The sequence below is a fragment of the Quercus robur genome, chromosome 1 (assembly GCF_932294415.1).
Source record: "Quercus robur chromosome 1, dhQueRobu3.1, whole genome shotgun sequence".
NCBI classification, from domain to species: domain Eukaryota; kingdom Viridiplantae; phylum Streptophyta; class Magnoliopsida; order Fagales; family Fagaceae; genus Quercus; species Quercus robur.
This window is the reverse complement of record NC_065534.1, coordinates 18,302,280-18,330,254: the sequence shown is the minus strand read 5'-3', so window position 1 is coordinate 18,330,254 and position 27,975 is coordinate 18,302,280. Positions and strand designations below refer to the sequence as shown.

The 27,975-nt window shown below is 35.5% G+C and overlaps 1 protein-coding gene across 3 annotated transcripts; it reads left to right on the top strand.

Moving 5' to 3' along the window:
• Nucleotides 1–195: 195 nt before the first annotated feature.
• Nucleotides 196–27,594, top strand: LOC126724041 (protein CHROMATIN REMODELING 5). Of its 3 annotated transcripts, XM_050428158.1 has the most exons (32): nt 196–576; nt 1,417–1,459; nt 1,599–2,278; nt 2,381–2,448; nt 5,932–6,369; nt 9,807–10,031; nt 10,158–10,241; nt 11,313–11,372; nt 11,522–11,625; nt 11,903–11,954; nt 12,525–12,588; nt 13,655–13,748; nt 14,090–14,177; nt 14,265–14,399; nt 15,319–15,507; nt 15,602–15,669; nt 16,575–16,668; nt 16,993–17,117; nt 17,215–17,278; nt 17,518–17,727; nt 19,310–19,552; nt 19,884–19,994; nt 20,189–20,275; nt 20,497–20,679; nt 21,028–21,108; nt 21,217–21,453; nt 23,596–23,751; nt 23,868–24,045; nt 24,133–24,314; nt 25,845–26,195; nt 26,276–26,369; nt 26,607–27,594. In XM_050428158.1, the coding sequence occupies exons 3-32, from the start codon at nt 1,639–1,641 to the stop codon at nt 27,110–27,112; spliced, it is 5,211 nt and encodes a 1,736-aa protein (XP_050284115.1). In that variant the 5' UTR covers nt 196–576; nt 1,417–1,459; nt 1,599–1,638; the 3' UTR covers nt 27,113–27,594. The 3 variants fall into 3 exon arrangements, with proteins under 3 accessions (XP_050284115.1, XP_050284104.1, XP_050284109.1); XM_050428147.1 differs by having other exon boundaries at nt 1,417–2,278; XM_050428152.1 differs by lacking the exon at nt 196–576 and adding an exon at nt 938–1,242 and having other exon boundaries at nt 1,417–2,278.
• The last annotated feature ends 381 nt before the right edge of the window (nt 27,595–27,975 follow it).

The window sequence follows — 27,975 nt, the reverse complement described above, 5'->3', positions numbered from 1 at the left end:
ATTAAAAAAATTAAAGAACAAAAAAGTAAAAAAGAGTTACATTTTTCATTTTGTTATCACAAAAAAAAGAAAAAAAGAAAAAAGAAAAAAAAAAGAAAGTTAAAAAAAATGTGAGAGATAGGGAAAAATTTAGAGAGAGAAAACCACTATAAACACGTTTCTCCAGAGAAAATCAAATACGAGTCCCCTTAACCCTTTACCCACAATCTAAAAATTTTTCCCCAAATACCCTATATCTCTCTCTCTCTCTCTAAACAAAATTACTTTCTCTCTCTACAAAATTATTTTTCTCTCTCTCTCTCTCTCACCCTCTGTCTCTGGCACACACCATCGTCATCTTCGACGATTAATCCAAACAAAACAAAACAAAAAAAAAAACCCCTAATTTTCTTTTTAAATCCAACCGTTAATTCCCACCTCTTCGGCGCATCTCAGCCGTCGACGAATCTCAAAACCCGCCCCGAAAATTTTGACCCGAACCCGGAACCAAAAAAACAAATTCGGATTGTCCCATTTTCCGTTTATTTTCTTCGCCGGCGATTCGGTGACCCGGCGAGTTCTTCTAAGTTAAACGAGGTGCGCACGATTGTTAACCTGCGCACCTTCTTTCAATCTCTCTTATAAACCTGTATTGTTTATTTATAGTTAAGCTCATGTAGAAAAGAAATTAAAAAAAAAAAAAATTTAAAGGTTAGCGTTGTGTTATGGTTTTTCGATTATATCGGATTCTATATTTTTTCGCGTTCGATTCGTTTCGGCTTTTGAAAATTAGGGTTTCGATTTGGGGTATTGTGATTTGTGTTCGTTAGGGTTTGTGGTTTTTTTTTTTTTTTTTGAAAGGGGTTTTAGCGGTGAATTTCGTTGGGTTTTGAGAATTCGGTATTCGATCTATTGGTTTGTTCCGTTTGATTCGTTTTCGCTCCCTTGGTTTGTTTTTTTTTGCATTCGTGAGTTTTTCGATAATTTGGATCGGGTTTTGATGAATATTGCGATTGCAATGAGTTCGAAATTCGAGTGTGTTCGGTGTTCCTCATTTGAACTGTTTTGGACAGTTTTTTTTTATTGATTCTGTGTTTTAGTTTAGGGTTTGAATTTGATGGGAGAATGTTGTTTTCGTGTTATGGTTCTTCGAGCTAAGGTTACACTTGGGGATGAGTATTCAGTGTTTGGTTTCTGAGAAAATTGAATCAACTTATTGAGATTAATCATTATTTGGGATTCCTGAGAAGTTGTGAGATTCAGGTGTTTGTTTTTTGAATTCATTCTCTCTTTGTTATTTGGTTTTGACCTACATTCTACTGTAATTTGTAAGTTTTGGAGTGATTAATGGCTGAAATATTCATTTTGTTTATTCGGGTTCTTGAAAGTGTCTGGGGATTCTACTGACTAGCCTTTGCATGCTTGCTTTTTACTCAGGCCTTTTTCGGGAGATTTTTGGAGACAAAAACTGAGGCACTAGGTGTTTACTTGAAGCTTTCTTTATTTGAAATCTTACTCTTTATAGTAAGGAGGAGATTGAGTTAAATATGCTACATAGAGGGTCCATGTGAAAGGATGGCCTTTTTTAGGAACTATACTAATGAAACAGTTTCACACAGTGTTCTGGAAGAAAAAGGCCAGGAACAGAGTGAAGACAGGATGAGGAGCTCAGTAGGGAATGGGGATGTTGATGCAACTTCGAGTGATAGAGAATTTGATATAAACCTGGATGTGCAGTATCAAAGTGAAGCTGAAGCAGTTGGTGCTGATAGGATGCAAAATGAGGAAGCTGTTAATGATGTTAATACGAGAACGTCCAATTTCCAACCAACTTCAAGGAGAATGGCTATGGCAGGAAAATGGGGTTCAACCTTTTGGAAGGACTGCCAACCTATGACTCGGGGTGGCTCTGATTCTGGGCAGGATTCTAAAAGTGGGTCCGAGTATAGAAATGCAGAAGGGTTGGAAGACAATTCATCAGATGGCAGGGAAGATAGGTTAGAGTCAGAAGATGATGATAGGCAAAAGGAAGTGGGCAAGGGTCACAAGGTCCACTCCGATGTCCCTGCAGATGAGATGTTATCTGATGAATACTATGAGCAGGATGGGGAAGAGCAGAGTGACTCAATGCACTATAGAGGGTTTCATCATTCCATTGGGCCAAATTCTAGGCCACAATCAAAGCCTGTTGCTATTAGTAGCCACGTGAAAAGGAATTCTAGAGCTTTGAATGACAATGATGCAGATGATGACGACAATAATGATGACGCTGATTACGATGAAGAGGATGAGGCAGATGGTAATTTGTTTTACATCGTTGTTTTGTCTAATTGATTATTGCTGTAGTGTCACTATTCACTTGGGGAGTTGACACTAAATTTATGTTGTTTTTTGCATGCAGAGGATGACCCTGATGATGTAGACTTTGAACCTGATTCTGGTGTCACAATTGGTCGCACAGGGAACAAGGTTATTTTAATTTTATTGTCATAGTTGCTATAAGTATTGGTTCATTATAATGCATTTTTTTTTCGAAGTAGGAATATGGTAATAGATCTGACTTTTTACTTATTGAAAATTAACAAACTGACAAGGCATGATGATATCCCCTTACCATTTTTCCTTGTAGTCCTTTCTTTAGTTCATATGGTTTAACATCTGTGAATATAGCTGGTTTTGCCTCCCATCCCCAACTATTGAGTTATAAAAAAAAGGTGAATATAGCAGGTTTTGGCTCTAGTAAATTTTTTTCCCTGCTAGCAGATACTTCTTTTGGATTGAATTGAGAAAAAAATTATTTAAAGTTTGTTTCCTTCTGGTACAAGTCTGAGTGAACCTTGTAAGCTGTCATAATCTATTTAGTCAAAGTTTTTTTTACATTCTAGTCCCTGGTATTGGGACTATGACTTTGTTTTTGTTGTAGTAACATATGTAGTAGTATTGGTATAATATAACAATGTCAAAATTGTTAACATTTGAGGAATAGGTCTAAGCATGTAATTGATTGTGGGATTTATCCTTTTAGGTCAATATGCTAAATTTTTTATTCATGTGGGTTGTGCTGAGCAGCTGGTGCCTGCACTTAAGACACATCTGGTTGTTGGGATGCTGTTGATGTCTTGTTCAATTTGTTACTTATTTTTAATTGTTTTATGCATCCATCAAGGCTTACTTTTACGTGTTCATTTTTGTTTGGGCTTGCAGTGTCTGGTTTAAATTTATACTTCCGGTTAGAAAAGAAGTTGTTAGGAGAGGGATATTGTGATTAGTGGACTGTATTATTAGAGGAAGAAACTTACTACTTTGTTTGAACCTTTTGATGCTTTTTTTGTATAATGATTAATGTATGGTCTCACATAGGTGCTGTGTTTAATAACCTGACTTCTGCAACTACAACTTGGTATGTAAAGATCAATATTCTGATGTAGACTATGATCAATTTCCAAATCTGTTAGGATGTGGATTTTTCGTTATATTTGATACAAGCATTTAGGATAACATAAACTTTTTTTTTTTATAAGAATAATTTTATTGAAAAAAGAATGCTACATGCAAAAAGAGGCACGAAGGAGCCAAAAAAAAAACCTGCAAAGATACTAGATGTTATGTACAAGAAGAAAGGGATCTATAAACAATGAAATGGAATCGCTAAATGTAAATCCCCAAGCTCAAGATCAATCAAACAAAGTGCCTAAAAAAAAAGACTAGAAGCTGTTTGATTGAGCCCTCCTAATCCTCGAGTGTACAATTATTATGCTCTCTCTAAATGCTCCACAACAAACGTAGCGGAACCAAATTCCAAATATTCTACAAATGTTTCCCCAATTGACTCCCCCCTTGGGGGGCCGCCAGAAGATCAATCTCTCTATCTGGTAAATCCCAGGATACCCTGAATGTCTGAAAACAAAGATTTATAAGTGATGAGCCTCCCAACAATGGATCAATGATCCACTGTCTCCTCACTACATTGGCACATGTAACACCAATCCACTGTAGTATATCCTCTCCTCCTCAGGTTATCACCAATGAGTATCTTTCGCCAAGCCGCCCTTCACACTCCAAATACTCTTCCAAGTGAAAGAGACAGAAGAAGACCCCTCAGAATATTATAAAAAGAGTGAATGTCAAAATCTCCATTTGTTTTCAACTTTTGCCTCACTTGGTCACCACCATCAGTTAGAGGAGTGTGAGACTATAAGATGAAGAAAATCTGCCACGGACTCGAGCTCCCAATCATTAAATTTTGACGAAACCTTATGTTACTTATCAATTTTTTTTTTTTTGATGAAACCTTACATCCCAGCTCCGCCTCTATATTCAGTCTCATCAATAAGGACTCCACCAAAGCCTCTTTATTTATGGCATTCTCATACAAGACCGGGAAAGCCACTTTGAGTGATTGGTCACCACACCAACAATCATGCCAAAAAATTACTGAATTTCCCATACCCACTTCAAAACAAATACACTGGCTGTAAAGGCCACACAACCATACTGGCCCCTAGCCAACTTTGAGTACCATTCCCCCCTTCTTCCCCAAATTTTAAGGCCACCACATGCATCAATAACCGTGTCACCCCCACCACAAACTGCCACAATCATTGCCCCAATAAGGCTTTATTGATAGTGGTAAGCTTCCTTATCCCTAATCCACCATTAGCAATGGGAGTGCACACTGTATCCCATCCCACCAAATGGAGTTTAAAATCTTCCCTCATGCCACTCCATAAGAAGTCTCTCTTTAATTTTTCAATCCTATAACAGAATTTTTCATGACACTTGTTAGGAAAGTCTAAAAATTGTCCAGATGCTTTATTGATTGTGGTAAGCTTCCTTATCCCTAATCCACCATTAGCAATAGGAGTGCGCACTGTATCCCATCCCACCAAATGGAGTTTAAACTCGTCCCTCATGTCACTCCATAAGAAGTCTCTCTTTAATTTTTCAATCCTATAACAGAATTTTTTATGACACTTGTTAGGAATGTCTAAAAATTGTCCAGATTAAAATGTGCCTACTTTACTCTTGCTGCTCAAACTTTAGGTTAACTTGCTCAGTGAAATTTTTTGGACTTTGATATACAGAACCTTGTAAATTTCATTATTCTAGGAAATATTCCCCAGTAGTGAGCTGAAAAATATAGGTGGAAAGTTATAAATAATAAGGAAACTTTTTTTTTTGGGGCTAAGAATGAAAATTTTATTAGAAAAAAGCAAACCTAGTGTACACTGGTGGTGTGCTAAGAGAGAAGTGCAATCAAATCAAAATACAATGAATAAGGAAATGAAAATTTTTGATCTATATTTGTAATTTTTAATCTTGTTTGTTCATTTTTGTCGTTCTGTCATACTATAATGCTATATAAGTGCATTTTGCGATTTACCGATGCCTGCTCAGTGGGGGTGTGTAGGCATCTGAGGTTTACTATAGGTTACCTCAATCTTATGCATATTTGATGTTAATTAGGTCATAATAAGTTCTAATAGCATTGCAAACAAAAATCAGTTTGAGGATACTAGACATGATGTCCTTTCTACTAGATTCAGATGCTATGCATGTTTATGTTTTTGTCTTTGACAAGATAGGATTCTTGCATTGTTGCCAATGAGATCTAGCTTAATCCTCTTGTGGAGAGTGAGATCTTCAAAGCCGCTGGGTGTTTGTTTAACTTCTCAATTAAAAAAAAAAAAGAATTCTTGCATTGTCGATGACATATTCTTTATGTATTGATATATTTCCTGCTTGATTATCAAACGCATCATATTAATTATTATGATTATTTTTTTTTTGTTAGGAGTTTTTTTCTTTTGGGGGGGGGGGGTGTTATGTTATGTGGAACTTAAATTTGGTTTTTGATTTTGTTTCCTGCTGGTTCTGGGTACTAATATAGATTCTGTATTTTTAGTTGTCTGTTATGTTTGTGGACTTATCAAGTTCTATTTAATGATACAGCATAAAGATTGGGATGGTGAAGATTCTGATGAAGATGATGACAGTGTTGATGATATAGAAGGTTCAGATGAAGATGATTCCTATTATGCAAAGAAACCTAAGGGTAGGCAACAAGGTAAAGTTGGACGTAATATAAGGTCCACTAGAGACCATAAATCATATCGTGCATCTAGTCGACAGAGGAGAATGAAATCATCATTTGAAGAGGAAGAGTCCTCGGCAGAGGACTCTGACAATGACAGTGATGAGGCTTTTAAAAGTATGACAAGGAGAGGTGTAAATCTCCGTAAAAATGGTGGCCGGTCCACCGTGTCAACAAATAAATCTGGACGAAACAGTGAGGTCCGTACTTCTAGTAGGTCAGTTCGAAAGGTATCATATGTTGAAAGTGAAGAAAGTGAAGAAGTTGATGAAGGCAAGAAGAAAAAGGGCCAAAAGGTGTGGTCTACTTATAGTGTTAATTACATGCATTCACCTGACAGCTATAAGTATTTTCTCTTTTGTTTATATCTTTTGACTTGTGTTTGATTTAAATTTTGCTGTATCTGCACTTTAGGAGTAAAATGAGATCTTGTTATAGGGCTCTTTCATGGTGTAAGCCAGTTTTTTTTGGTGATATTAATTAAAGCCAAATACTTCTTTAAGCTTGCAAAGGATATGTGAGGGCTCTTCATAGGGTCTTTTGGTCTTTTATGATGATGTCTCTCCCTCTCTATCCCCTAGTGGTTTTGAAGAGGGCTGGGTTTTAGGTTATCATATAAGCAATCTAGCTGCTGGATGATTTCCCCTTATGACGGTTGGAAATTTTCTTTTTTAGCTTCTGCTTAAGTTATTCTTTTTTTGCAGAAAAAAATTGTCTAAATTTTTTGCACAACATTGATGGAATGAAATAGTAATTTGGATGATTTTCCCTTATGACAGTTGGAAATTTTCTTTTTTAGCTTCTGCTTAAGTTATTATTTTTTTGCAGAAAAAGATTGTCTCAATTTTTTGCACAACGTTGATGGAATGAAATAGTAATTTTGTTAACTAGAGTTTCAGTAATGTAAAATAGCTTTGTCACGTTTTGTTATTTATACCATGTATATTTTTTCTCCTTTGGATGACATTAAAGTACCTACTTGACTAGTTATTTTGTAATTTTGCTGAGGACTAGGCTAGCGGTTAGTGAAATACTGCTAGAAAATTTGGATGTTTTTATACATTGTTTCTATGATGAAACAGTTTGTGATCTAAAATTGAGGGGAAAAGAGAATTACAGATTGGTGTTGCTGAAGCACTATTTAATGTGAAATGTTGACCTTATTCTTGCTATTTATTTAATATACATTTTTATATCTACCTTTGAAATTAAACATCAGAATGTGTTACCTAGTTAGCGCCTTTACCATTAGTGGTGATGTTGATGGTTTGTTTGTTTGTTCTTTTTTTTTTTTTGAAAGGATGGTTTGTTTGTTCTGAATGATATATATATATATATATATATATATATATGCTGGTGAATTTATCTGGAGCTTATCAGTGAGGCACTATCAACTTTATAAAGTAGAGGCTGAGATGGATCTGTTGATAAGAAATAAGGCAGGATTGGTAGGCACGTTTTAGACAGATCCTTACTTATTAAAAAAAAAACGTTTTAGACAGATCCAAGGAACTTTGTATTGCAAATTGGTGTTTTCAAGTGTAATATCTGATGGTTATGTCAAGTGAATTCCCTCCCATCCACTTGCTTAAGAAAGAGAAAAGACTAGTTTCTGGTGTTTAGATCATCCAGTTGATTTTGCAAAGTTACCTTCTTTTTACTCTGTAGAAGCCCAATATAGTAGCTCCTCTTTTCCCTCTTTGATTATTTGGCAATTTAAAGTGCTTTTGAAAAGGAAGCCTTTGCTTAGGTTGATTGTCTAGGAAAAAAGGTAAATGCTACCAATGTTCTTCAGATCAGAGGAATCTCCTCCTGGTCTTTCCAAGATATATAGTTTCTTCATTTGGTTTGAGATGACATGTTTGATCAGCTTTCTGTTGGATTGTGGAGAAGTCCACTGGATATTGGCTTCTTTGTGATGATTAAAAAAAAATTTTTTTTTTGGAAAGTATGCTGTGTTGGATCCGCTGGGGAGATCCAATACTTTTTTTGTTTCAGCTAGTTGTCAAAAAATTGGTGGTGTCTCTTTAGCAAATGTGATGTAGGTTTTTAGTCATGATATGTTGGAAGCAATGTGTACTAACAAACAACTGTTTGATGGGGAATGCACTGGATACAGATGATATGGGTTTGATAAGCACTGTATGTATCCTTTAACAGTCTAACTTGAAAATAATCTTTTTAGAAGCAGACATGTCTGAAACTAGCGGAGCTTAGTTGTTGGATATGCATTTTATAGAATGGAGGTCCAAATTAATTACTTGTCTGAAATTTAGTAATAATTTTTTTTTTTGGTTGACTATTAGCGATTATCAAATGGATGAAACATTGATGAACCACAGGTCTAAAGATCTAATTTGTTGCCGAAAAATAAAAAAATAGAAAAGTAATGAGAAGTAATTAATTTATACACCATAATTATTATGCAGTCTGCTGATCTTTGAGTTGTGGCTTCTGCTGTCTGGAAATAATTAGGCTGGAAGCCTACTTGCATTGTTGCCTATTATTCCCTTTGAAGCCGTCTTGTGTAGCTTTTAAAATATTTTGACCTGCTCAATCTAATCAATGTTGTTAGCTTTATGTGTCTGTGTGTTCTTCTCTCTTTTGTGGTTAGGTTTGAAGTAGGAAAAATTAGCAAATTTGGCTGTGGCAGGTTAAGAAATTAAGATCTTTGGTAGTGTTGTGATAGAGAGAGGACATGAGGCTTTATGGTTTTGATAGGTCAGAGGAAGGGCTTGACTTGGGGTTGTAAGGAGGAAGGAAAAGTGTTTAGGTTTGGATTAACAGTACCTGTGAACAGTATCACGAGAAGAACAGTATCACGAGAAGGAGAAGAAATCATAAGAAGGAGAATAAAAGAGAGAAGAGGAAGGGAGAAAATGAACTATAACACCAATGTGCCTCAATATTAATGAACTCCATTTATTCTCGAGTACATTGAACATAAATATACTCTTTCTTGTACTAGTAGTAGTAGGTCTCCTAGTTTGACTAGGTTAAACTAAAATCCTAATATGGGAATAACTAATAAAGGACTAACTTGGACCCAAAGAAAAGAAAAGTTAAGGTACATAGAACGTTCTAGAAAATTCTAGACTTAACTAAATTACCAATATCACTTTAATTTGTAGGGTTGCAGAAATTATAGTTCTGCCCCTGAATACAAAATTGACCATAACTTATTAAATTAAAATCCAAGTTAAAAAATGTTTCAACCCTAGGACGCATATAACTAGAGTTTTGAAACCACACAACTTTTACTTCATTTGGACTTCACATCTGGGACCTATAAAACAAACATTGAATAGACGAATTTGGGAAGTAGTAACAAATTAATTTTCCATGCTTGTGTGCTAAAAAAAATTTAATTTTCAATGGCTGCATCAGTTTTCCATGCTTGTGTGCTAAACTATGAAATTTTGAAGTGTGAAATGCTTAGGAACATTGCTCCATCGACCCCAGGGCAAAGTCAAAGGTAAAAGTTATAAATTATTTGGAGTTGAAATTCCTTACACTAGTTGTGATGTGTCTATGATCTTGTTTGCAGAGTTGTGTTGTTTATTAATTGAATACTCTGGACTCTTCCAATCTAATGATAGTTTACTTTTGTTTTGTGCACATCTATTTGTTTACTGGATAGCTTACTGTGCAATGGTTTCTTTTGGATCATTTCATGAATTTGTTTTTATGTATGAGATTCTAAGGTGTTCCAAATTCTAAATTACATCTTTAGGAGGAAATTGAAGAAGAGGATGGTGACTGCATTGAGAAGGTTCTGTGGCATCAGCCAAAGGGCACAGCTGAAGATGCTCTAAGGAACAATAGATCAACGGAGCCTGTTCTGTGGAGCCACTTGTACGATACTGAGCCAGATTGGAATGAGATTGAATTCTTGATAAAATGGAAAGGCCAATCTCATTTGCACTGTCAGTGGAAGTCATTTTCTGAGCTACAAAATGTATGCCTTTTGTTCTTCCTATTGGTTGTGAGTAATGTGCTAATGGTGTAATTAGTTTTATGCTTTCTGTTGTCAATTGTTATTCACATGTGCAGCTCTGTGCTTTTTGTCTATGTGAGTTTGCAGCTTAGTGGTTTTAAGAAAGTTTTAAATTACACGAAAAAAGTGATGGAGGATGTTAGATACAGGAAGGCAATCTCACGCGAGGAGGTAATATTCTGAGTTTTAGAGTTCCTTTATTTTAATAGCAGAGCAAGATTTATGAAGTATGTTTGGTATTTTGATTTATAAACAATTGCAAGCGGAGACACACAAACTGGAAAGAAACAAATGCTCAAAATGTTTGTGAGGTCATGTTACTCATGTACGCATATGAACATGTTATAGGAACATTTTGGTAATTTGCTTTGAGTTGCTACTTTCTGTTTCTTTTTCTGTGAATCTGGTTCACTGAACTGGCTTCCTCAGAACAAGATGCTAAACAATTTGTCATGCTAGCAACATGGGCATACACAAGTTTCTTTGGCAATGTCGTTAATATGTCTGGCTCGAGAGTTCAAGCTGTGTTTTGTGCTTTTTTTGCTATGGACCGATTTACACTATTTTTGGTCTGTAGATTATTGTTGACTTTTAATTTTGTGACATATTGGATTTCACTGTCTGAGTTTTTGAAAGGACAAAAAAGGTTGAACAACAATGTATTGCTGTGTTGGCTTTTGACTTATGATATGATTAATAGCTAGGTAATAGGTGAATTCTGACATATAAGTCTCTCTATTCCTCTCTCTTGGTAACTCTTTACAATCTAAATGAGGCCTATCTATTTTTTGATGTCAGATATTGATCAATAAATTTTAGCTTGCTTACATGTATACCTTTATTGTGAAACTAAGGTACTTAGCTACCTGTATGGGAGTTCATAGCCATAAAACCTTTTTGGTGTGTTATTGTCTATTTACTTTATGAACTCTCTATGTAATGGGCTCTGCATGGGTGAGAATTAGTACTTACTATAGGCCAAGAGCCTTAGCTTAACTGGTTGGCACCCCCTGGTGTTTCAGTTGACACATCCTGGATTCAAATCCCACCACCCCCAACTATTGAATAGTCAAAAAAAGAAAAAAAAAAAGAATTATTACTTACTGCAGATATGATTTTTTCGAAGTTATATAACAGTTCCGGATTCCTATGAAGTTCTGTGCTCATCAAATTCAGTATATTAATTTCCTTCACGCGAGGTAATTTATCCTTTTCATTTTCTGGTTCTGTTTTACCTGTTAGATTGAGGTAAATGATGTGAGCAAGGAAATGGACTTAGATCTCATCAAGCAAAATAGTCAGGTTTGTTTTCCTGCTTTCGTTTTTTTTTTTTAATCTTTACTTTCCTTTCTATTGTCAAATAACTTGTTTTAAATTTGATGTTTTTTTTTTTTTTTTTTTAATTTATTTATTTTTATTTTTTATAAATGGTTTCCACATCTATTTTTCAGGTGGAGAGAATTATTGCAGACCGAATCAGTAAAGATAGTTCTGGCAATGTCATACCAGAGTATTTAGTTAAGTGGCAAGGATTGTCTTATGCTGAAGCAACATGGTAATCTGGACAAGAATATTGTGCAATGATACTTGTTTGTACTATCTACTCTTTTTCATTGCTTTGGCCAATGAGCTTTAGCTTAAATGGCATCTTCTCTCCCCATTTGAATGGGATGGAGGATGTGATCTTGGTTCATGGGTGCATTGTAGTGCTCGTTTTGGGGTTTTTGTTTGTTTCTTTTGGTCACTGGTTTGTTCATTTTTTACGTGTTCATCATTTTTATTTGTAAAGTAAGAACTGGAATGCTTATATTTAAATTCATATATGGTATCAGGGAGAAGGATGTTGATATCGCATTTGCTCAAGAATCCATTGATGAGTACAAGGTATTATGTGTTTTAAATTGTCTTCTTGGTTTTAATTTTCAATGATTGTGAAAGAGCATGCCTACATTTCCCTTTGTTTAATTTCTTTTATTTGTTGATTTTTTGGACCTCATGAGTGTCCATTTGTAATTCTTTAAGGGCACTCATTAACATTCCTTATTTCTATTTACAGCCTTCTGATTTTCTAAAAGACAAGCAGTGTCAATGGCTTGTTTTAAATATAGCATGTGTAGGGTTCATATTGATTCAGGTGTTTTTTTTGGGGATGGACCATTTAGTGGTTCACTTGTTAACAAAAAAATGGAATAGTATCAAGCTTTTTGTCTGTGTTTGATGCTTTGGAATCCAGAACTGAAGTTAGGGCTTTGAAATATTGTGACTTGATATTTTCTTTGCTTTATTTCTTCCCCTTTTTGTTCCTAATTAAGTGCTTCTCACAGCTCTCCTGTCAGCATCAATCATTAAGCTTTGTTTGATCTGTTACTGTTTATTATATGAGCAAATGCACAGGAACCCGTGCACAGAGGGTTTTATATTTACTAAAGGTTGTGGTTTTATATCTGTGAGCAGACTCGTGAGGCTGCAATGGCTGTACAAGGGAAAATGGTGGATTTCCAGCGCAAGAAGAGCAAAGGTTAGTATTTTTTGGTCCTTGCCAATGAGTTAAAGCTCAAATGGCTCCTCCTCCCCCTTGTAAGAATAAGGTGGAAGGTAAGATTGTGAGTTCAAGTTGTATCTTACCAATAAAAAAGTATTTTTTGGTCCTTGGAGCTTGCATCACATGATCTCTAACAAGTAGCTGCTGTGAACTGCTAATAAGTTTTACACATACACACACAAGTGTTTTTTGATAAATACATACACACACAAGTGTGTGTGTATATATATATTTATGTATGTATGTATGTATGTGGTATTTATTCTTTTTAGTCCTTTTTTCATTTTTGGGATGTCCCAAATGTTTTTCTACTTTCTAAAAGTATTATGCACTGTTTATGCATCTAAAAGTATTATCCAAGTGCTGTCTTATCCTGTAAGTTGGATTTAGATTTCCATTGGAAAGGTTACTGATGTTATTAGGATTTTTATAATGTAAGTGTTTCAGGCATTTATATTGTCTTATCAATATAAATTGGTAATAGCACATCTTTCCCTTGGAAATTGGTGTGACGATCGAAGGTCCCTCCTAGGGTGGCCTTCTTTCCTTGGGCTGTTTCTCTAGGGAAGATATTATCCTTTGAAAATCTTCGGAAGAGAGGTATTATCATTTTAGATTGGTGCTGCATGTGTAAAAGGTGTGGGGAGTCTGTGGACTACCTTCTTTATCATTGTCCAATGGCTTACGAGCTGTGGACAATGGCTTTTTGTTTATTTAGGCTCCCTGAGTACACCCCCGGCCCTGGTGTTCTTTCTTTTGTTTTTTCAATAAAATCTTTCGTTACTTGTAAAAATAATTTCTATCTGTGTATTTTCAATAGATTTTGGGGAGGTTGAAGTATTTAACATTTTGTTTTTCTTTCCTGCCACAAACAGTTTCTGGTAACAGCCTTAGTTTCTTTTGAATTGAAGTTGTATTATTTCATCCCTTCATTGTCCCATAAGTTTTCAATTTTCTCTTTATGTATGTAGATTTTTTTCCCTATTTTGCAGCATGCGAATGACATAAAAATTATAAATTAATCTAAATTTTTAATTTTTAGCAAGCCTAAGGAAGCTTGACGAACAGCCTGAATGGTTGAAGGGAGGAAAGCTTCGTGATTATCAGCTTGAGGGTTTGAATTTTCTTGTTAACAGGTATATGTTCTCTAATTTTCAACTCATGATATGAAGCTGTTTTTTCTCCAGACATTGCTAGAGTGGACAAATGCTTTGGGTGTTTTTAATTTTAATTCTTTGACGGATTTGTTAGATAGTTGTACTTTCTTTGGTTTATAACCCCCACCCCACACCCCCCCCCCCCCCGCGGTTTCCTTAGTACACTGCCTGTGTGCTTTAGTTCTCTATAGTTTAAAGCTTGCTTTTTTTCTTTGGTTTTTTTTGTTTTGTTTTTCACCTCTCTTTAAACTGAAAAATGGTTTTGTTAGAATATGCTTGCTCTTGTATGTGTTCTAATTGGTTTCTCTTTCATGTGCCAGTTGGAGGAATGATACAAATGTAATCTTAGCTGATGAAATGGGTCTTGGGAAAACTGTTCAGTCAGTTTCCATGCTTGGTTTTTTACAGGTGAACTTATTCTTCATTTTGCTGATGACATGATAGAACTCTGCAGTCATTAGTCATATTACGTGTTAATAAGTATTTTTCTTACAGAATGCTCAACAAATCCATGGGCCTTTTCTTGTTGTTGTACCATTATCTACTTTGTCAAACTGGGCAAAAGAATTTAGGAAGTGGCTTCCTGATATGAATGTTATTGTATATGTTGGTACCCGCGCAAGCCGAGAGGTTAGTTATACTTCTGGATATGTATGTTTGATGTATTTACTAGGATAGGATGCAAAAGTTTTTGATAGGCATGATATATCTGTGATTGTTAGCGGTGACATTTTTTGCCAAATATTCCTTCTAGGTAAAGATAGTTGTAGTTTTCAAATGATAAAGTTGGTTTATGTTGATACTTATCAAAAAAAAAAAGTTGGTTTATGTTGATGAGTTGTTTAATGAGTGTACTATTAGAGCTTGCTCGTCTAATTGGTACATATAATATGACTTACAATATCAGCACAGTGATACACATTTTGGCATGCCTTTTTGCACACTGTTTGATATTTGACCATAATTTCAAGTTTGGTCCCCAAGCTGTCTTGCTTTGTGGAGTTAGTGATTCTTTTTTGGGGGGGTTCAAGTGATAGCTCAACATGGCATCCTTTGTGGTGTCTCGTGTCTAGTTTGAACCCCACCTCCCCTGTCCCCCACTATCTACCTTTTAAAAAAATTAGTGAATTTCTTTCTCCTATGACATTTATGATAAAATAATGGTAGATCAGCTTGGGAAAACGACTGATTATAAAAAAGAAGTGGATGTTATGTCATATGTCGTTTGATTCTTGAATGCAAGACAAAATTTTGGTTCCGATTGTTGTAACTTCTATTGCTTGATGGTGCATGTGAATGTCAAATCTCCCTGGCAATCATTAATATTATAATTGATGGGACTTTGCATCATGATGGAAGTCATGACAGATCACAATTACTGATTGTTCTCTTTCCTTTAAATAATTGAGAAAGCTTAAGGTGGAGGCTATATGCCTCTTGTATTTAGCTGATTCATATCTGCATTAAGGACTATATATTTGGCCTGTGTTTAGATATTCTCATCATATTTTTTATAGTTAATTGTTTTTGTCTGGCCATATGATTGCAGGTTTGTCAGCAATATGAATTTTACAATGAAAAAGTTGGGCGGAATATAAAATTTAATGCAATATTGACTACATATGAAGTAGTTCTGAAGGATAAGGCTGTTCTCTCGAAGATGAAATGGAATTATCTGATGGTTGATGAAGCTCATAGGTTAAAGAATAGTGAGGCACAATTGTACACAACCCTTTCGGTATGCTAAATTCTCCAATGAATTTGAATGATTGACATATATATTTACATTTTAATTTAATTTGGATGGTTTTGGATTGCCCTGCTGTGTTCAGGAATTTAGCACCAAGAACAAGTTGCTTATCACTGGAACTCCTTTACAAAACAGTGTGGAAGAACTATGGTATTGAATTTTCTCTTCATATTAGAAAGGGCATTGCATTTTTTGCATGCTGGTTTATTTAATTCTTAACTTCTTACTGAATATGCACTAATGCTGATAACAAATGTATTGCGAGGCAAATAAATAACTTTTCAACTATAGTTTAGCATATTCTGATGCATATGCAATTGCCATTCTTTTTCTTTCTTTTGTTGGGGGGTGGCAATTGCATATGCATGTCCTAGTGACTAGGTGGAAGACTCATTCTCCTTATCACTTTGACATAGAAATATTTCATGCTTCCTGTTTTTGGTCTTAGCACTGTGTTCTGAAACTTTTGATCCTATTGTGTCTCATATCTTCTACTCAGATGAGAATCAGTTCTTGTAGGTTCATCTGTACTGAATGTAAACTGCAGGGGTTTAATCTTGGCTTGTTATATTAGCCTTTTGTGATTATAAAATGAGTTTTTATTTATCATAAAAAAATTAGAACATGAGTTTTACCTTCTCTAATCGCTTTCTGCACTAACAAATGCTTTGTTTTATTTTGTCCTTAATGCCTTCTAGGTTTTTGTTCATAGTTATTTTTATCCAACCTTACCGGCTACCACATTACTTCCTTAAGATCCTATAGTGTGTTTTCCATAGATAATAAATATTGCGTAAACGTTTTGTTGTTCTATTTATTCTAACCTCCCCAAACAATGGGGAACTAGATCTCATTAGTGTGATATTGTTGATTTTTTACCAACAAAAAAGAAAAGAAAAGATATTGTTGATTTTTTTTTGTAACGATCTGTGAGCCAGTATGAGATTGCTTTTGACTGTAAACAAAATTTTAGGAAAGCAACAAGCAGTTATTTGCTATTATTGGTACCAATGTTATTCATCGTTTTGCTTATTTGCAACCCTTTTTTGCTATAGGGCTTTGCTTCACTTCCTTGACCATGAGAAGTTCAAGAGTAAGGATGATTTTGTTCAGAATTACAAGAATCTCAGCTCATTCAATGAGAATGAGGTGCAATTTACACTCTTCATCACATGTTCATTTACATTACCTGCTTATCTTAATATGTATTTTTATTTTTTATTTTTATACGAGATAGAAATTCTACTTTAGCCTAATTTAAGTGTATATGTGTGTGAAACTCTCTCCTGGAGACTTGAACTCCGGTTCTTGCCCCCCACACCCCACAAGCACTATACTTGTGGAGTGACCATCGCACCAAGGGTGTGTGGTGGTATCTCAATATGTATTTAATTATTTGAAAAACATTAATTTGTCTGTACCTTAAATATTTATTCATATTATTATTATTTTTTATGGATTATCTTATTGTAGCTTGCTAATCTTCATACGGAATTGAGGCCTCATATTCTCCGAAGAGTTATAAAGGATGTAGAGAAGTCTTTGCCTCCAAAAATTGAGCGTATTCTTCGGCTTGAAATGTCCCCTCTTCAGAAGCAGTAAGTGCTATTATCAGCTTGCAGTGAAGTTTTACCCTTCCAATCATGCCATCTGAATTCACTATCTGCACACCTGGTGCTGGTTGCATTTATCTAGGTACTACAAGTGGATTTTGGAACGCAACTTTCATGACCTGAACAAAGGAGTTCGTGGGAATCAGGTTATTATACACTTTAGCTTTATATGGTTTTAAGGCTTGAACACCATTTATCATTACTATAAGAAACATCTCTGTATGTCCCGTAAAAGGTCTCCGTCATAATTTTATAGCATTAGTAATTAAAAGGAAGAATGCATTGTGTGGCATAAAACTGACTGAATTTGTAATTGGTTCAATAATGCCTGTTTGCATGTTAACTATTTAAAAATTGGCACATATTTATATTCTCTCCTTTCCAGGTTTCACTTTTAAATATTGTGGTAGAGTTGAAGAAATGCTGCAATCATCCTTTCCTGTTTGAAAGTGCGGACCATGGTTATGGTGGGGACTCAAGAAATGATGGCAGTAAACTGGAGAGAATTATCTTAAGCAGCGGGAAGCTAGTCATACTTGATAAGCTACTTGTTAGATTACATGAGACAAAGCATCGTGTTCTGATTTTTTCCCAGGTTTGTTTTCCGGAATAATTGCTTTGAATTTGTAGCTTAAGAATTTACAAGAAGCTATAATATACAAAAAAAAAAAAACTTACAAGAAGCTATGAATAGTCTGTTGTTTTACCTTGTAGTTTTGTTTTGTTGAGTCTTCATATCTTTGCATGTAGATAGGCTAATCAGCAGGATAAATTATCTTGACCTGTTGTGCATGGATATCTATATGGTGTTTCTTAGCTACTTAGATTTTAGTTGAACTATTTTGGAAGTATCAGAAATATGTTTTGGAAGTGATCAATCAAGTATCAGGTAATTGTTCTGTTAGTGTAGAAGTGACATATTGGCTTATGCAGATTCCCTGTATCATCTAAGGCATGTGATTTGCCTATGATGGAAATCAAGATCAATTGATTGAGAACTTGAACTAGAATTGCATTAAAATTAAGAATTAAAGCTGGAATTACAGAGAAACTGGAGAAACAAGTTTCTGTCCAGGTCTGAAACTGAATTATATTCACATCAAAAACTGATTTTACTCTTACATAACTAGCCTATTTATAATCTTTAACTATTAGGAAATAAAGTAGCTAATAGTTACATAAGTCAAAGCTGTAATTAATGAGCATACATAGCAGATATGAGAAGTCAAAATAAGGGGCTGCTGGCAGTCCTAAGAGGCCAGAAAGGTTGGCTGGCTGGTTGTCAGTCCTAAAGATAGGGGGTGGCTGCATCAGCCTACCTGACTGGAAGTTTGTCTTGAGACTAATAATTGGCTTACCTGATTTATAAGTCAGTTATCATGGATTCTAGATGAACTTATTGGGAGCTGAACAAGTTGCATTCAAATGTGCACCAATGTTGGTTTCTGTTTGTTACTTATTTTCTACCAATCAAACTAAACAAAAATGTGTCATTTTATTTGTCCCACGTTGATGAGGTTAGGAGTGTAAATAGCTGTCAATGGGAGCACAGTTTCTGTGTATATGTATTTTGGCATTGGGAATGAAAATGCCGTCTTTCATAATAAAGCAAGCTTGAGTTGATGATACTGTTGTTAGGTGGCTGTTTTTGCCAGCTGGAGCTACTTTTATTAAATGGATTGTTAGGGTATGATCTCTTAAGGGAGTGCAGTAGTGCACTGGTTTATGATAAGAGGTCACTGTTTGGGTATGATTCTTGAAGGGAGTGCAGTTGGATTCTGACAAGAGATGGAGAATAGTTTTAGAATTAACATATTAAAAGGGGTTTTATTGGTTACATGTTATACTTTCATTAGTAGTAGTAAATTCCACAAGTGTCCCAACCTCCCCCCCCCCCCCCCCCCCAAAACAACAACACAAAAAAAAAAAAAAAAACCTTCAAAGTTATTTTGAATTTATGTCTTCCTAAGAATTTTCATTTAAAGTTGTTCAATTTAGATAGTTTTATAATTGACTGACGTTCTTAGGTACCATCCTGTATTGACATTGCACTGAGATTGTTAATGAGTTATGTTTGTGTTGATGATAGTTGTGTGACTTGTGTCAGATTCTGAACTAGTATTGAGTTTTCGCACGCATCAAAGTGATCTGAGTCATGGTTACATGATTTATTGTAGATGGTCAGAATGCTGGATATACTAGCAGAGTATATGTTGCTTAGAGGGTTTCAGTTTCAGAGGCTTGATGGTAGTACAAAGTCTGAGTTACGCCAGCAGGCAATGGATCATTTTAATGCTCCTGGGAGTGATGATTTCTGCTTCCTTCTTTCAACTCGGGCAGGTGGCCTGGGTATCAACCTTGCAACGGCTGACACAGTTATAATATTTGATTCAGACTGGAATCCCCAAAATGACTTACAGGTTTGTACTGGATGAAATGTCTCTTCCTGTTGTCTTGTGATTATGTCATTGGGCTTCATGCTTCTTGATTATGATTAATAGTGGACATGTTCATTCAGATGATTGTCTTATGGTCTTTGTTTGATTGATGGCTGTAACGCCAGGATACTTGAGTTCCAATTTCTTGGAGTTGCTAGACTCTTGTAATCTGTCTTAATTGAACATCTCCAGTACGCATCTTGTGTACTGGGATGTGCCTTTGTTCATATTAATAAAGTTTCTTATTTACTTATAAAAAAATAGCAGATATGTTCAATCGTGTTGTTTACTATTATTATTTGTTTTGCATCAGGCAATGAGTAGAGCTCATAGAATTGGACAACAAGAAGTTGTTAACATCTATAGATTTGTTACAAGCAAAAGTGTTGAGGAAGATATCCTGGAGCGAGCCAAGAAAAAAATGGTATACTTCACAAAAACGTTTTAAATTGTTTAATTCCTTTTTTGCCAGTTATTCTTAGATGCATTAGTTAGTGTCTGTGAGCGTGTAAACATTTTAATCTTTACCAATGTTCATGCATTTTACGTGAATCTTTTTTTTCCTCAGAAATTTGAGATAATAATTTTACATGTTCTTGTGTTATGTGTCCTCTATAGGTTCTTGACCATTTGGTGATCCAAAAATTAAATGCAGAGGGCAGATTGGAGAAGAAAGAATCGAAAAAAGCGAGTTTCTTTGACAAAGTAAGGACATTTGTTACAATAAGATTATCGAAATTTCATTGGATTACATGGTAACTTTGAAGCAGAAACACAAGAAGTTTATGAGCTTATAAGCTTCCATTTGTAGCTCAATTCTTTTTTCTTGGGCCTTAATGCAACTTTCGGAATTTTACTTTGTAGTGACTGCTGTACTTTTTGTCCTTTGGCAGAATTGATATATCTTGTATTTTTCATGATTGCAGAATGAGCTATCGGCTATCTTAAGGTTTGGAGCAGAGGAACTTTTTAAGGAAGACAAGAATGATGAAGAAAGCAAGAAGAAACTTTTAAGCATGGATATTGATGAAATTCTTGAAAGAGCAGAGAAAGTTGAAGAGAAGGAACCTGGTGGAGAGCAAGGGAATGAATTGTTGAGTGCTTTTAAGGCAAGATTATAAAACCATTTTCTTGGTGGCTAAATCTTGGTCGTTCTCCTAGTAACTTTGACATTTTTTTGTTAGCCAGTGACTGCTAGCTCTAATGGTACCTCCTTCCCTTATAAGGATAGGATGGGAAGGGTTAGGTCATAGTTCCAAGGCACTGAATGTGTGTGTAATGTAGTAATGTAAAAAAATACTTCATTTAAATAACTTTGCCCTCTTCTAGTGTTTTGGGGTTGGGAGCAATATGTGGGTTCATTTAAATAACTTTTCCCTCCTCTAGGCTTTTAAATCCGGACATAGAGTCATTAATGATTTTTAGAACCCTTTATATACTTATTTGTTTACATCCAGGTTGCCAATTTCGGTAGTGCTGAAGATGATGGGAGCTTTTGGAGTCGTTGGATAAAGCCAGAAGCAATAGCCCACGCTGAAGTATGTGCTTTGACTGTGATAACCTTTTTGAGTTTTTCTTGTTACACTTATGAGTTCTTTCTTCATTTTTGGAATCTCTTAATCATTTAGACATTTGTTCTCCTTCAGGATGCTCTAGTTCCTCGTGCTGCAAGAAATACCAAAAGCTATGCAGAGGCTAACCAACCTGAGATGAGTAATAAAAGGAAAAAGAAAGGACCCGAGCCTCAGGAGAGATCGCAGAAACGACGTAGAGCTGATTATTCAGTGCCAGCAGTACCAATGATCGAGGGAGCTACTTTTCAAGTGAGAAGATGGTCTTATGGGAATTTGTCTAAAAGAGATGCATTGCGTTTTTCTCGTGCGGTAAAGTTCTATTGATATTCTTACAAACTCTATGCCTTGTGTTTCACTACACCTTATTTTAATTTATTTTGGATTGTCTAGAGCAAGTTCATATCGTGCCCTTGATAGTTTGGCCACCTTAATATCAGTATATTTACAATTTTTATTTGTAACATGATGATAGAGATTTTTATATATATAAAAAAAAGATTGTGTTTTATCTACCATTTAAAGTTTTTTCTTGATTTACAGAGGGTCCATTATTTCTGTTTTGGTAGGTCATCCTGATTCGGTTGTTTGTATTTGGATATACTAGCTATCATTACATTATTTATTTGTTGAAAAATCCAGCTGTTATATCAACTTCAAATTTTTTATCCTATGATGTCAAGGCTGTTGATCGTATACCATATTAAATTATTTTTTACTGTAAATAATTTAGCCCTGGTTGGTTTCATTTTAAGAGAGAGAATATACACTAAGCTTGCATGCTCACTTGGTTTTTAATTATGTAACTTTTTTTTTTTTTTTTGGGGGTGGGGGGTGGGGGGGGTGGTTGAGGGAGGGGGTTGCTTGGGAGTTTATATACGTTAGATTATTGTGGTGATGGGTCCTTTTATTTGGAAGTTTTTAGATTCTATACTTGGGTGATGGGTCTGTCCTATTGGTTGGAAGTCATTGCTTTTGGGATCTTGCTACATGTGGAATTATGGGGTGACATGATAAAGTTACTTTCTGCAGTTTTGGGTCTGGGATATCCAATATGCATTTTCTTTAATTTACTTAATGTAAGCAACTCCCTTTCTCTTTTACTGGCTTTCTCCATTCCTGCACCTTTTTGCCATGAACATTGAGGGGGAAGGGGGGGCACCATTTGCCTGTTTTCACTGTGAATATTGAATGAACTAGTGTGTAACAGATCAGGAGAGCATAGCTTTTTTTGTTTGACTCAGCTACAGAAGCTGTTTTGTTGTATGAGATGCTGTGTATCAGTTCAGTTACCAATACCACTTGTTGTTACTCGTTAATGTGCACGTGGCGAATTTAGTTGTAATTACAATGAAAGAGGACAAAAAAAAAATTCATATTATTCACCTTATTGATGAGTATGGCTATATGTTTTGGGAAAATGTTTTTGGAGCTTTTGAGTCTTCTTCTACCTCTCTATTCTCTCTATTTTAAATAATTTTTCTTTGGGGGTCTTGTTTGTGTTTGAGTTTAATGTTTGTTTTGGGGGTCTTTTTTATTGCCGCTTTCAATCTTGGCATAGCTAGTGTAACAACTCAAGGAAAGACACTAGTCACATTTGAATTGTGCCTCAAAAAGACTAATCTAGTCACAATTAAGGCTCATTGTAGTTTTTTATAAAGCTCAGATCAACTTAGTATATACCTGACTTAGCACACACTCACACAACTCACACTTAACTAATTCAATAAAAATCTAGAGCATTACAATCTCCCCCACTTAAATTTTCGACTTCCTCGTCAGGGCCCAAGTTGTGGGTATTGTGGTCGAGCCCACACTATGTTACTAGGTTGGCTCTGGTACCATTTGTAATGACCAAGAAAAAACACTTGTTAGATCTACGCTATATCCTAAAAGGACTATTCTTATCACAATTGAGGCTCCCTGTAATTGTTTACAAAGCTCAGACCAACCCAATATATGCTCAATGTGCGATTTCAACACACTCAACTAATTCAATGTCAATCTGGGGCATCACAGCCAGCCTGTTTACTTGTGATTCAAATTTTCATCTTACACTATGTTAGCATGAATGAATATGTTCTTAATGACATCACTTCCTAATCTGTGAAGCATGCATATTATGATTTTTATCCTCTTTTAGCCCCAAGCTTTATAATCTATGAAGTTTTAGTATTACTTTATTAAGGAGGTAATTTAAGGGAATTTGTGGATTGCCAACCTTAGTCTTTTGGAACAAAAGTGCATCAGATTTTGAAGTGGCAATCCAGCATCACGATTTGCTAGGGTAGTAGCTAAGTATGATAATTTGTGCTAGATGTTCAAGGATTGTAGTCATATGGCAATGAGTGTGTTATTTATAGTCTTTGGACATGATAGCTGGAAATTGTATTACTTTGCTCTATTATGGCAAAGCTCTAATTGTCAAATTTCTCCCACCATTAAAAAAATTAGGTCATGAAATTTGGAAATCAGAGCCAAATCAGCTTCATAGCTGAGGAGGTTGGGGGTGCAGTTGGAGCAGCTCCACCCGAAGCACAGATTGAACTCTTCGATGCTTTGATTGATGGATGTAAAGAAGCAGTTGAAGTAGAAATCCTGGACCCAAAGGTTGGCCTTAGACTTATTCTTTTGTTTCTGTTTCTGTTTTTTTTTTGAATGCTTTGCATACTTTTTGTCTTGTTTGCTCTTGTAATCTAACAAATTTATATGGTAATTATTGATAGGGGCCTTTGTTGGATTTCTTTGGTGTTCCTGTGAAGGCTAATGATCTTATCACTCGTGTTCAAGAGCTTCAACTCCTAGCGAAGCGCATTAGTCGCTATGAAGATCCCATTGCCCAATTCCGGGTTTTGACGTACCTCAAACCTTCAAACTGGTCCAAAGGTTGCGGCTGGAATCAGAGTATGTGTTTCTCCTCCCATTGTACTAATTTTTTCATTTCTTTCCATTATATCGTGATTTCAAAGAATGTTTTTCTGTTTCTGATAGTTGATGATGCAAGATTGCTTCTGGGAATATACTACCATGGTTTTGGCAATTGGGAAAAGATAAGGTTAGATGAAAGGCTTGGCCTTATGAAGAAGATTGCTCCGGTGGAACTTCAACACCATGAAACCTTTTTACCACGTGCTCCGAATTTGAGAGACCGTGCTAATGCTCTTCTAGAAATGGTAGGCAATCTTTAGCATGTTTATAGATTTGTTGGCCTTTTTCTTTCAATATTTGCTCAACATATAACCATCACTAGTTTCAATAAAATTTCCTTTTTTGAGCTTCAATTGTGAATATGCTGCTCTCGCATTAGGGGTATAAACATCAGAAGTGTTTATAAAATTATCCTTTTCTTGCTTAATGTGTCCCTGTTGGGGGGTAAGTGTTAAATTGTGGATAATCTCATAAGTCCAGTATCAGATTGCTAGGGAGCTTCAGTTGTTCATGTTCTCTTTATTTGGGGTTTAGTGAGTGATGCAGAACACAAGAATAAAATGGGAGATAAAAGGGGAACAAAAGGAACAACAGAACAAATCCTAAGCTTCCCGCCTAGAACATGCCTGCAAACCCTAGGCATCACCACCTAGGAGATATATTCTTAAATCATCATAAAATTCTTATTCAAATTGTACTGCCTTTCACCATTACAGGAGTGCCAGTCAAATAGGTTTTAGGGATTATACTAATATGGAAAACGTCTAATCAAATCCCTTAAAACCTTCAACATTAATAATCAAATTCAAAAATAAAAAAAATAAAAAAATTGCAAATTAAAAAAATAAAATCTTGGTTCCCTGCATTAGTGAGTGATCTTTGAAGGTTATTGGTGTGTTATTTTGTTGGAAAGGTTCGTTTCAAAGACATACCGACAGATTGATTTGGAATGATGCTACTCCGAACAAAGTTTTTCTCTAAACTAGTTTGGAGAGAAACTTTTTAAACTTCTCATATATCTTTTTTTGGTGTGAATTTTAAAATCTAACCGTTGAATTTCATGTTCCTTATGTTCTTAACATGCATATCAAATTTCGTTTAAATTGGATATTATTTACTATTTGGTCAATAAACTTATTTTTTATACACAATTTTAAATCATAAAAATTTGAAATTTTAACATTTGTTTGATGAGATATCAATTGATCTTTGATCTTCTTTAAATTTTACATGCAAGAAGAATATAGTAAGAACATGCAATTTAACAATTAGATTTTCAAAATTCACACTCAATATAGAGATATATGAGGAGTTTGTAGAGTTTCTCTTCAAACTAGTTTGGAGAGAAACTTTGTTTTTCTGCTTGTATATTTTAGGTGAATCTTTTGCTTATGTATTGTAGACTTGAGGATTTTCTTCAGTCTAATAGAATTTGTTTATCACAACATCAAAATAAAATCCATAACGATAAGATCGGAATCCTGAAGTATGTGGCCGCACATATCATCTTGCTGTCATTTATTTCATGCAAACTTGAATGTACCCGTTTCTGTAAAATATGCTGATATCTATTATAGAATGAACACCACTTTTTTCTTCATGTGTTCAACTGGCACCTCCTCCCCTAATGAGTTATAGGTGGAGGGTGAGGTGGGTTCAAGACCCATTGGGTATGTATATAATTTACCAATAAAAAAAAATCACTTTTTGCTTCATGTTAGTATTATTTTGGTTCATGAATTGCATGAACTGATGACTAGGACTTCTGTTGCCAGGAACTTGCAGTTCTTGGAAAGAAAGCAAATGCTAAAGTGGGTCGTAAAACTTCTAAGAAGGAGAGGGAAAATCTTCTGAACACCTCAATCTCTCGTGGCCGGGCTAAGAAAGGAAAGCCTGGATCTCCCAAACTCAATGTTCAAATGAACAAAGGAAGACCTCAGAAACCCATGAAACTTGAACCTTTAGTAAAAGAGGAGGGTGAAATGTCGGACAATGAAGAAGTATATGAGCAGTTCAAGGAAGTGAAATGGATGGAATGGTGTGAAGATGTCATGGTTGACGAAATAAAAACCCTGAAGCGTCTTCAGAGGTTGCAGACCACTAGTGCTGATCTCCCAAAGGAAAAGGTACATATTAGTTTTAATTTTTCATTCTTCATTTGTCATTTTTTATCTTTGACTTTATGTTTCATTATCTTCTTCTTCAGGTGCTTTCAAAAATTCGGAATTACTTGCAGCTTCTAGGCCGAAGGATAGATCAAGTTGTTTTAGAACATGAGGAGGAACCGTATAAACAAGATAGTAAGTGTTTCTTTATCCTTCATATATTAGTGCGACTGATTTATGTTGCTTTTCAATCTAAATTCGGGTCTGTAAGTGATTCTCATTTGCTCTCGTGAGTGTACAGTGCCATTTTCCAGTTTTTTTTCTCCCTGAAAATAATAGATGACTCTGTTTTTATGTTATGGTAGTTAATGATCTGTTCTCTTTTGTTCCAAATTTAGTCTGATGTTTACAATGTGGTTATTCAATTTTCAGGGATGACCATGCGACTTTGGAACTATGTCTCTACCTTTTCAAATCTCTCTGGTGAGAGGCTTCATCAAATTTACTCAAAACTTAGACAGGAGCAGGATGAGGAGGGAGCGGTTGGCCCTTCCCATGTTAATGGATCCACACATGGTCCTATTGGCCAAGACGGTGACCCCAATTATTTTCCTCCTTTCCCTCGGCAATTTGAGAGGACAAGAGGGTTCAAAAATATGAGTAACTCTCAAGTGTCAGAACCAGTTGTCAAGGGTTTTGATACAGGGAAATTTGAAGCATGGAAACGAAGGAGAAGAGCAGAAACTGATAATCATATCCAAGTTCAGCCCCCAGCTCTAAGACCTATGAGTAATGGTGCTCGGGTAGCTGATCCAAATTCATTGGGGATTCTTGGGGCTGGACCATCTGACAACAGACATTTGGGTGGTGAGAAGCCTTTTAGGATGCGTCAGACTGGTTTCCCTCCGAGGCAAGGTTTCTCATCTGGTATCAAGTAGTCTTCATGCTCTCTATGGGAGGGGAGCACAGCTGATTTGAGAATCATGGCTATTTGCTCACTTGGTGGCAACTGCTTCAGCCATTATATATTCTCCCTGGAAATTTTTTCACCCAAGGGAATAAGTGGTTCAGATTCCTATTAGGTATCCTGCGGCTGATCTCAGAAGTATTCATCAAATGGGAAAGTATTCATCAAATGGGAATTTGCATCCACCGTTCATCAAAGCTGGCTGATGACGAGAGAGCCAAAAATGCTCTATTTTGTGCAAGGTTCGAGGAGTCTTGCTGCCAATTTTTTTCTTCTTTTGAAGAGTTCAGTAATTTGTTCTCGTAAATAGTGAAAAAAATATCAGAAAAAGGATTTACCCCATTCAATATATACACACATTAGAAGAGCCTGTTATATGTAATATGCCTTTGAAAATTGTACATTATCAAATTTTGCAAAAAATTTTGGATGACTTGTTCATGCCATTTTTTATTTCCATTTGTCCATAAGAAGGTTGATGTTTTTTCGTAGTTTTTCAAATTGTCTTTTGTAGCGGCTCTCGCTAGAATATGATGTTGCAGCTTTGCACCAAGACCTATATCAGTGTTTGTATGCACACTATACACTAATAATAACTATAGGTCTTGGGGCAAAGCTGCATCATATTCTATCATAATGTCTTGGTTTGTGTTTATGTTTTTGCCTTTTATCTCTCTGGCTGAAATATGGCTTTGACATGCACTTTGAACAATGGATGTTAAAGATTTCTAGGAAAACAAGAGCGAAGAACAAAGTGCCTGTCTTGGGGGCAAGTTTTACTTGGAGATTCGAAATTCAAGATTTGCAATGTTTGTCGAATTGATAAATTCAGTC

What these genes read in the sequence shown, in the direction of transcription:
- LOC126724041 (XM_050428147.1), top strand. Translation starts at nt 1,555, where the DNA reads ATGGCCTTTTTTAGGAACTATACTAATGAAACAGTTTCACACAGTGTT. An exon ending in TTGAATTTTCTTGTTAACAG is followed by an intron (nt 13,749 to 14,089) that starts GTATATGTTCTC and finishes TTCATGTGCCAG; the next exon opens with TTGGAGGAATGATACAAATG. An exon ending in GTGTTCTGATTTTTTCCCAG is followed by an intron (nt 17,728 to 19,309) that starts GTTTGTTTTCCG and finishes GATTTATTGTAG; the next exon opens with ATGGTCAGAATGCTGGATAT.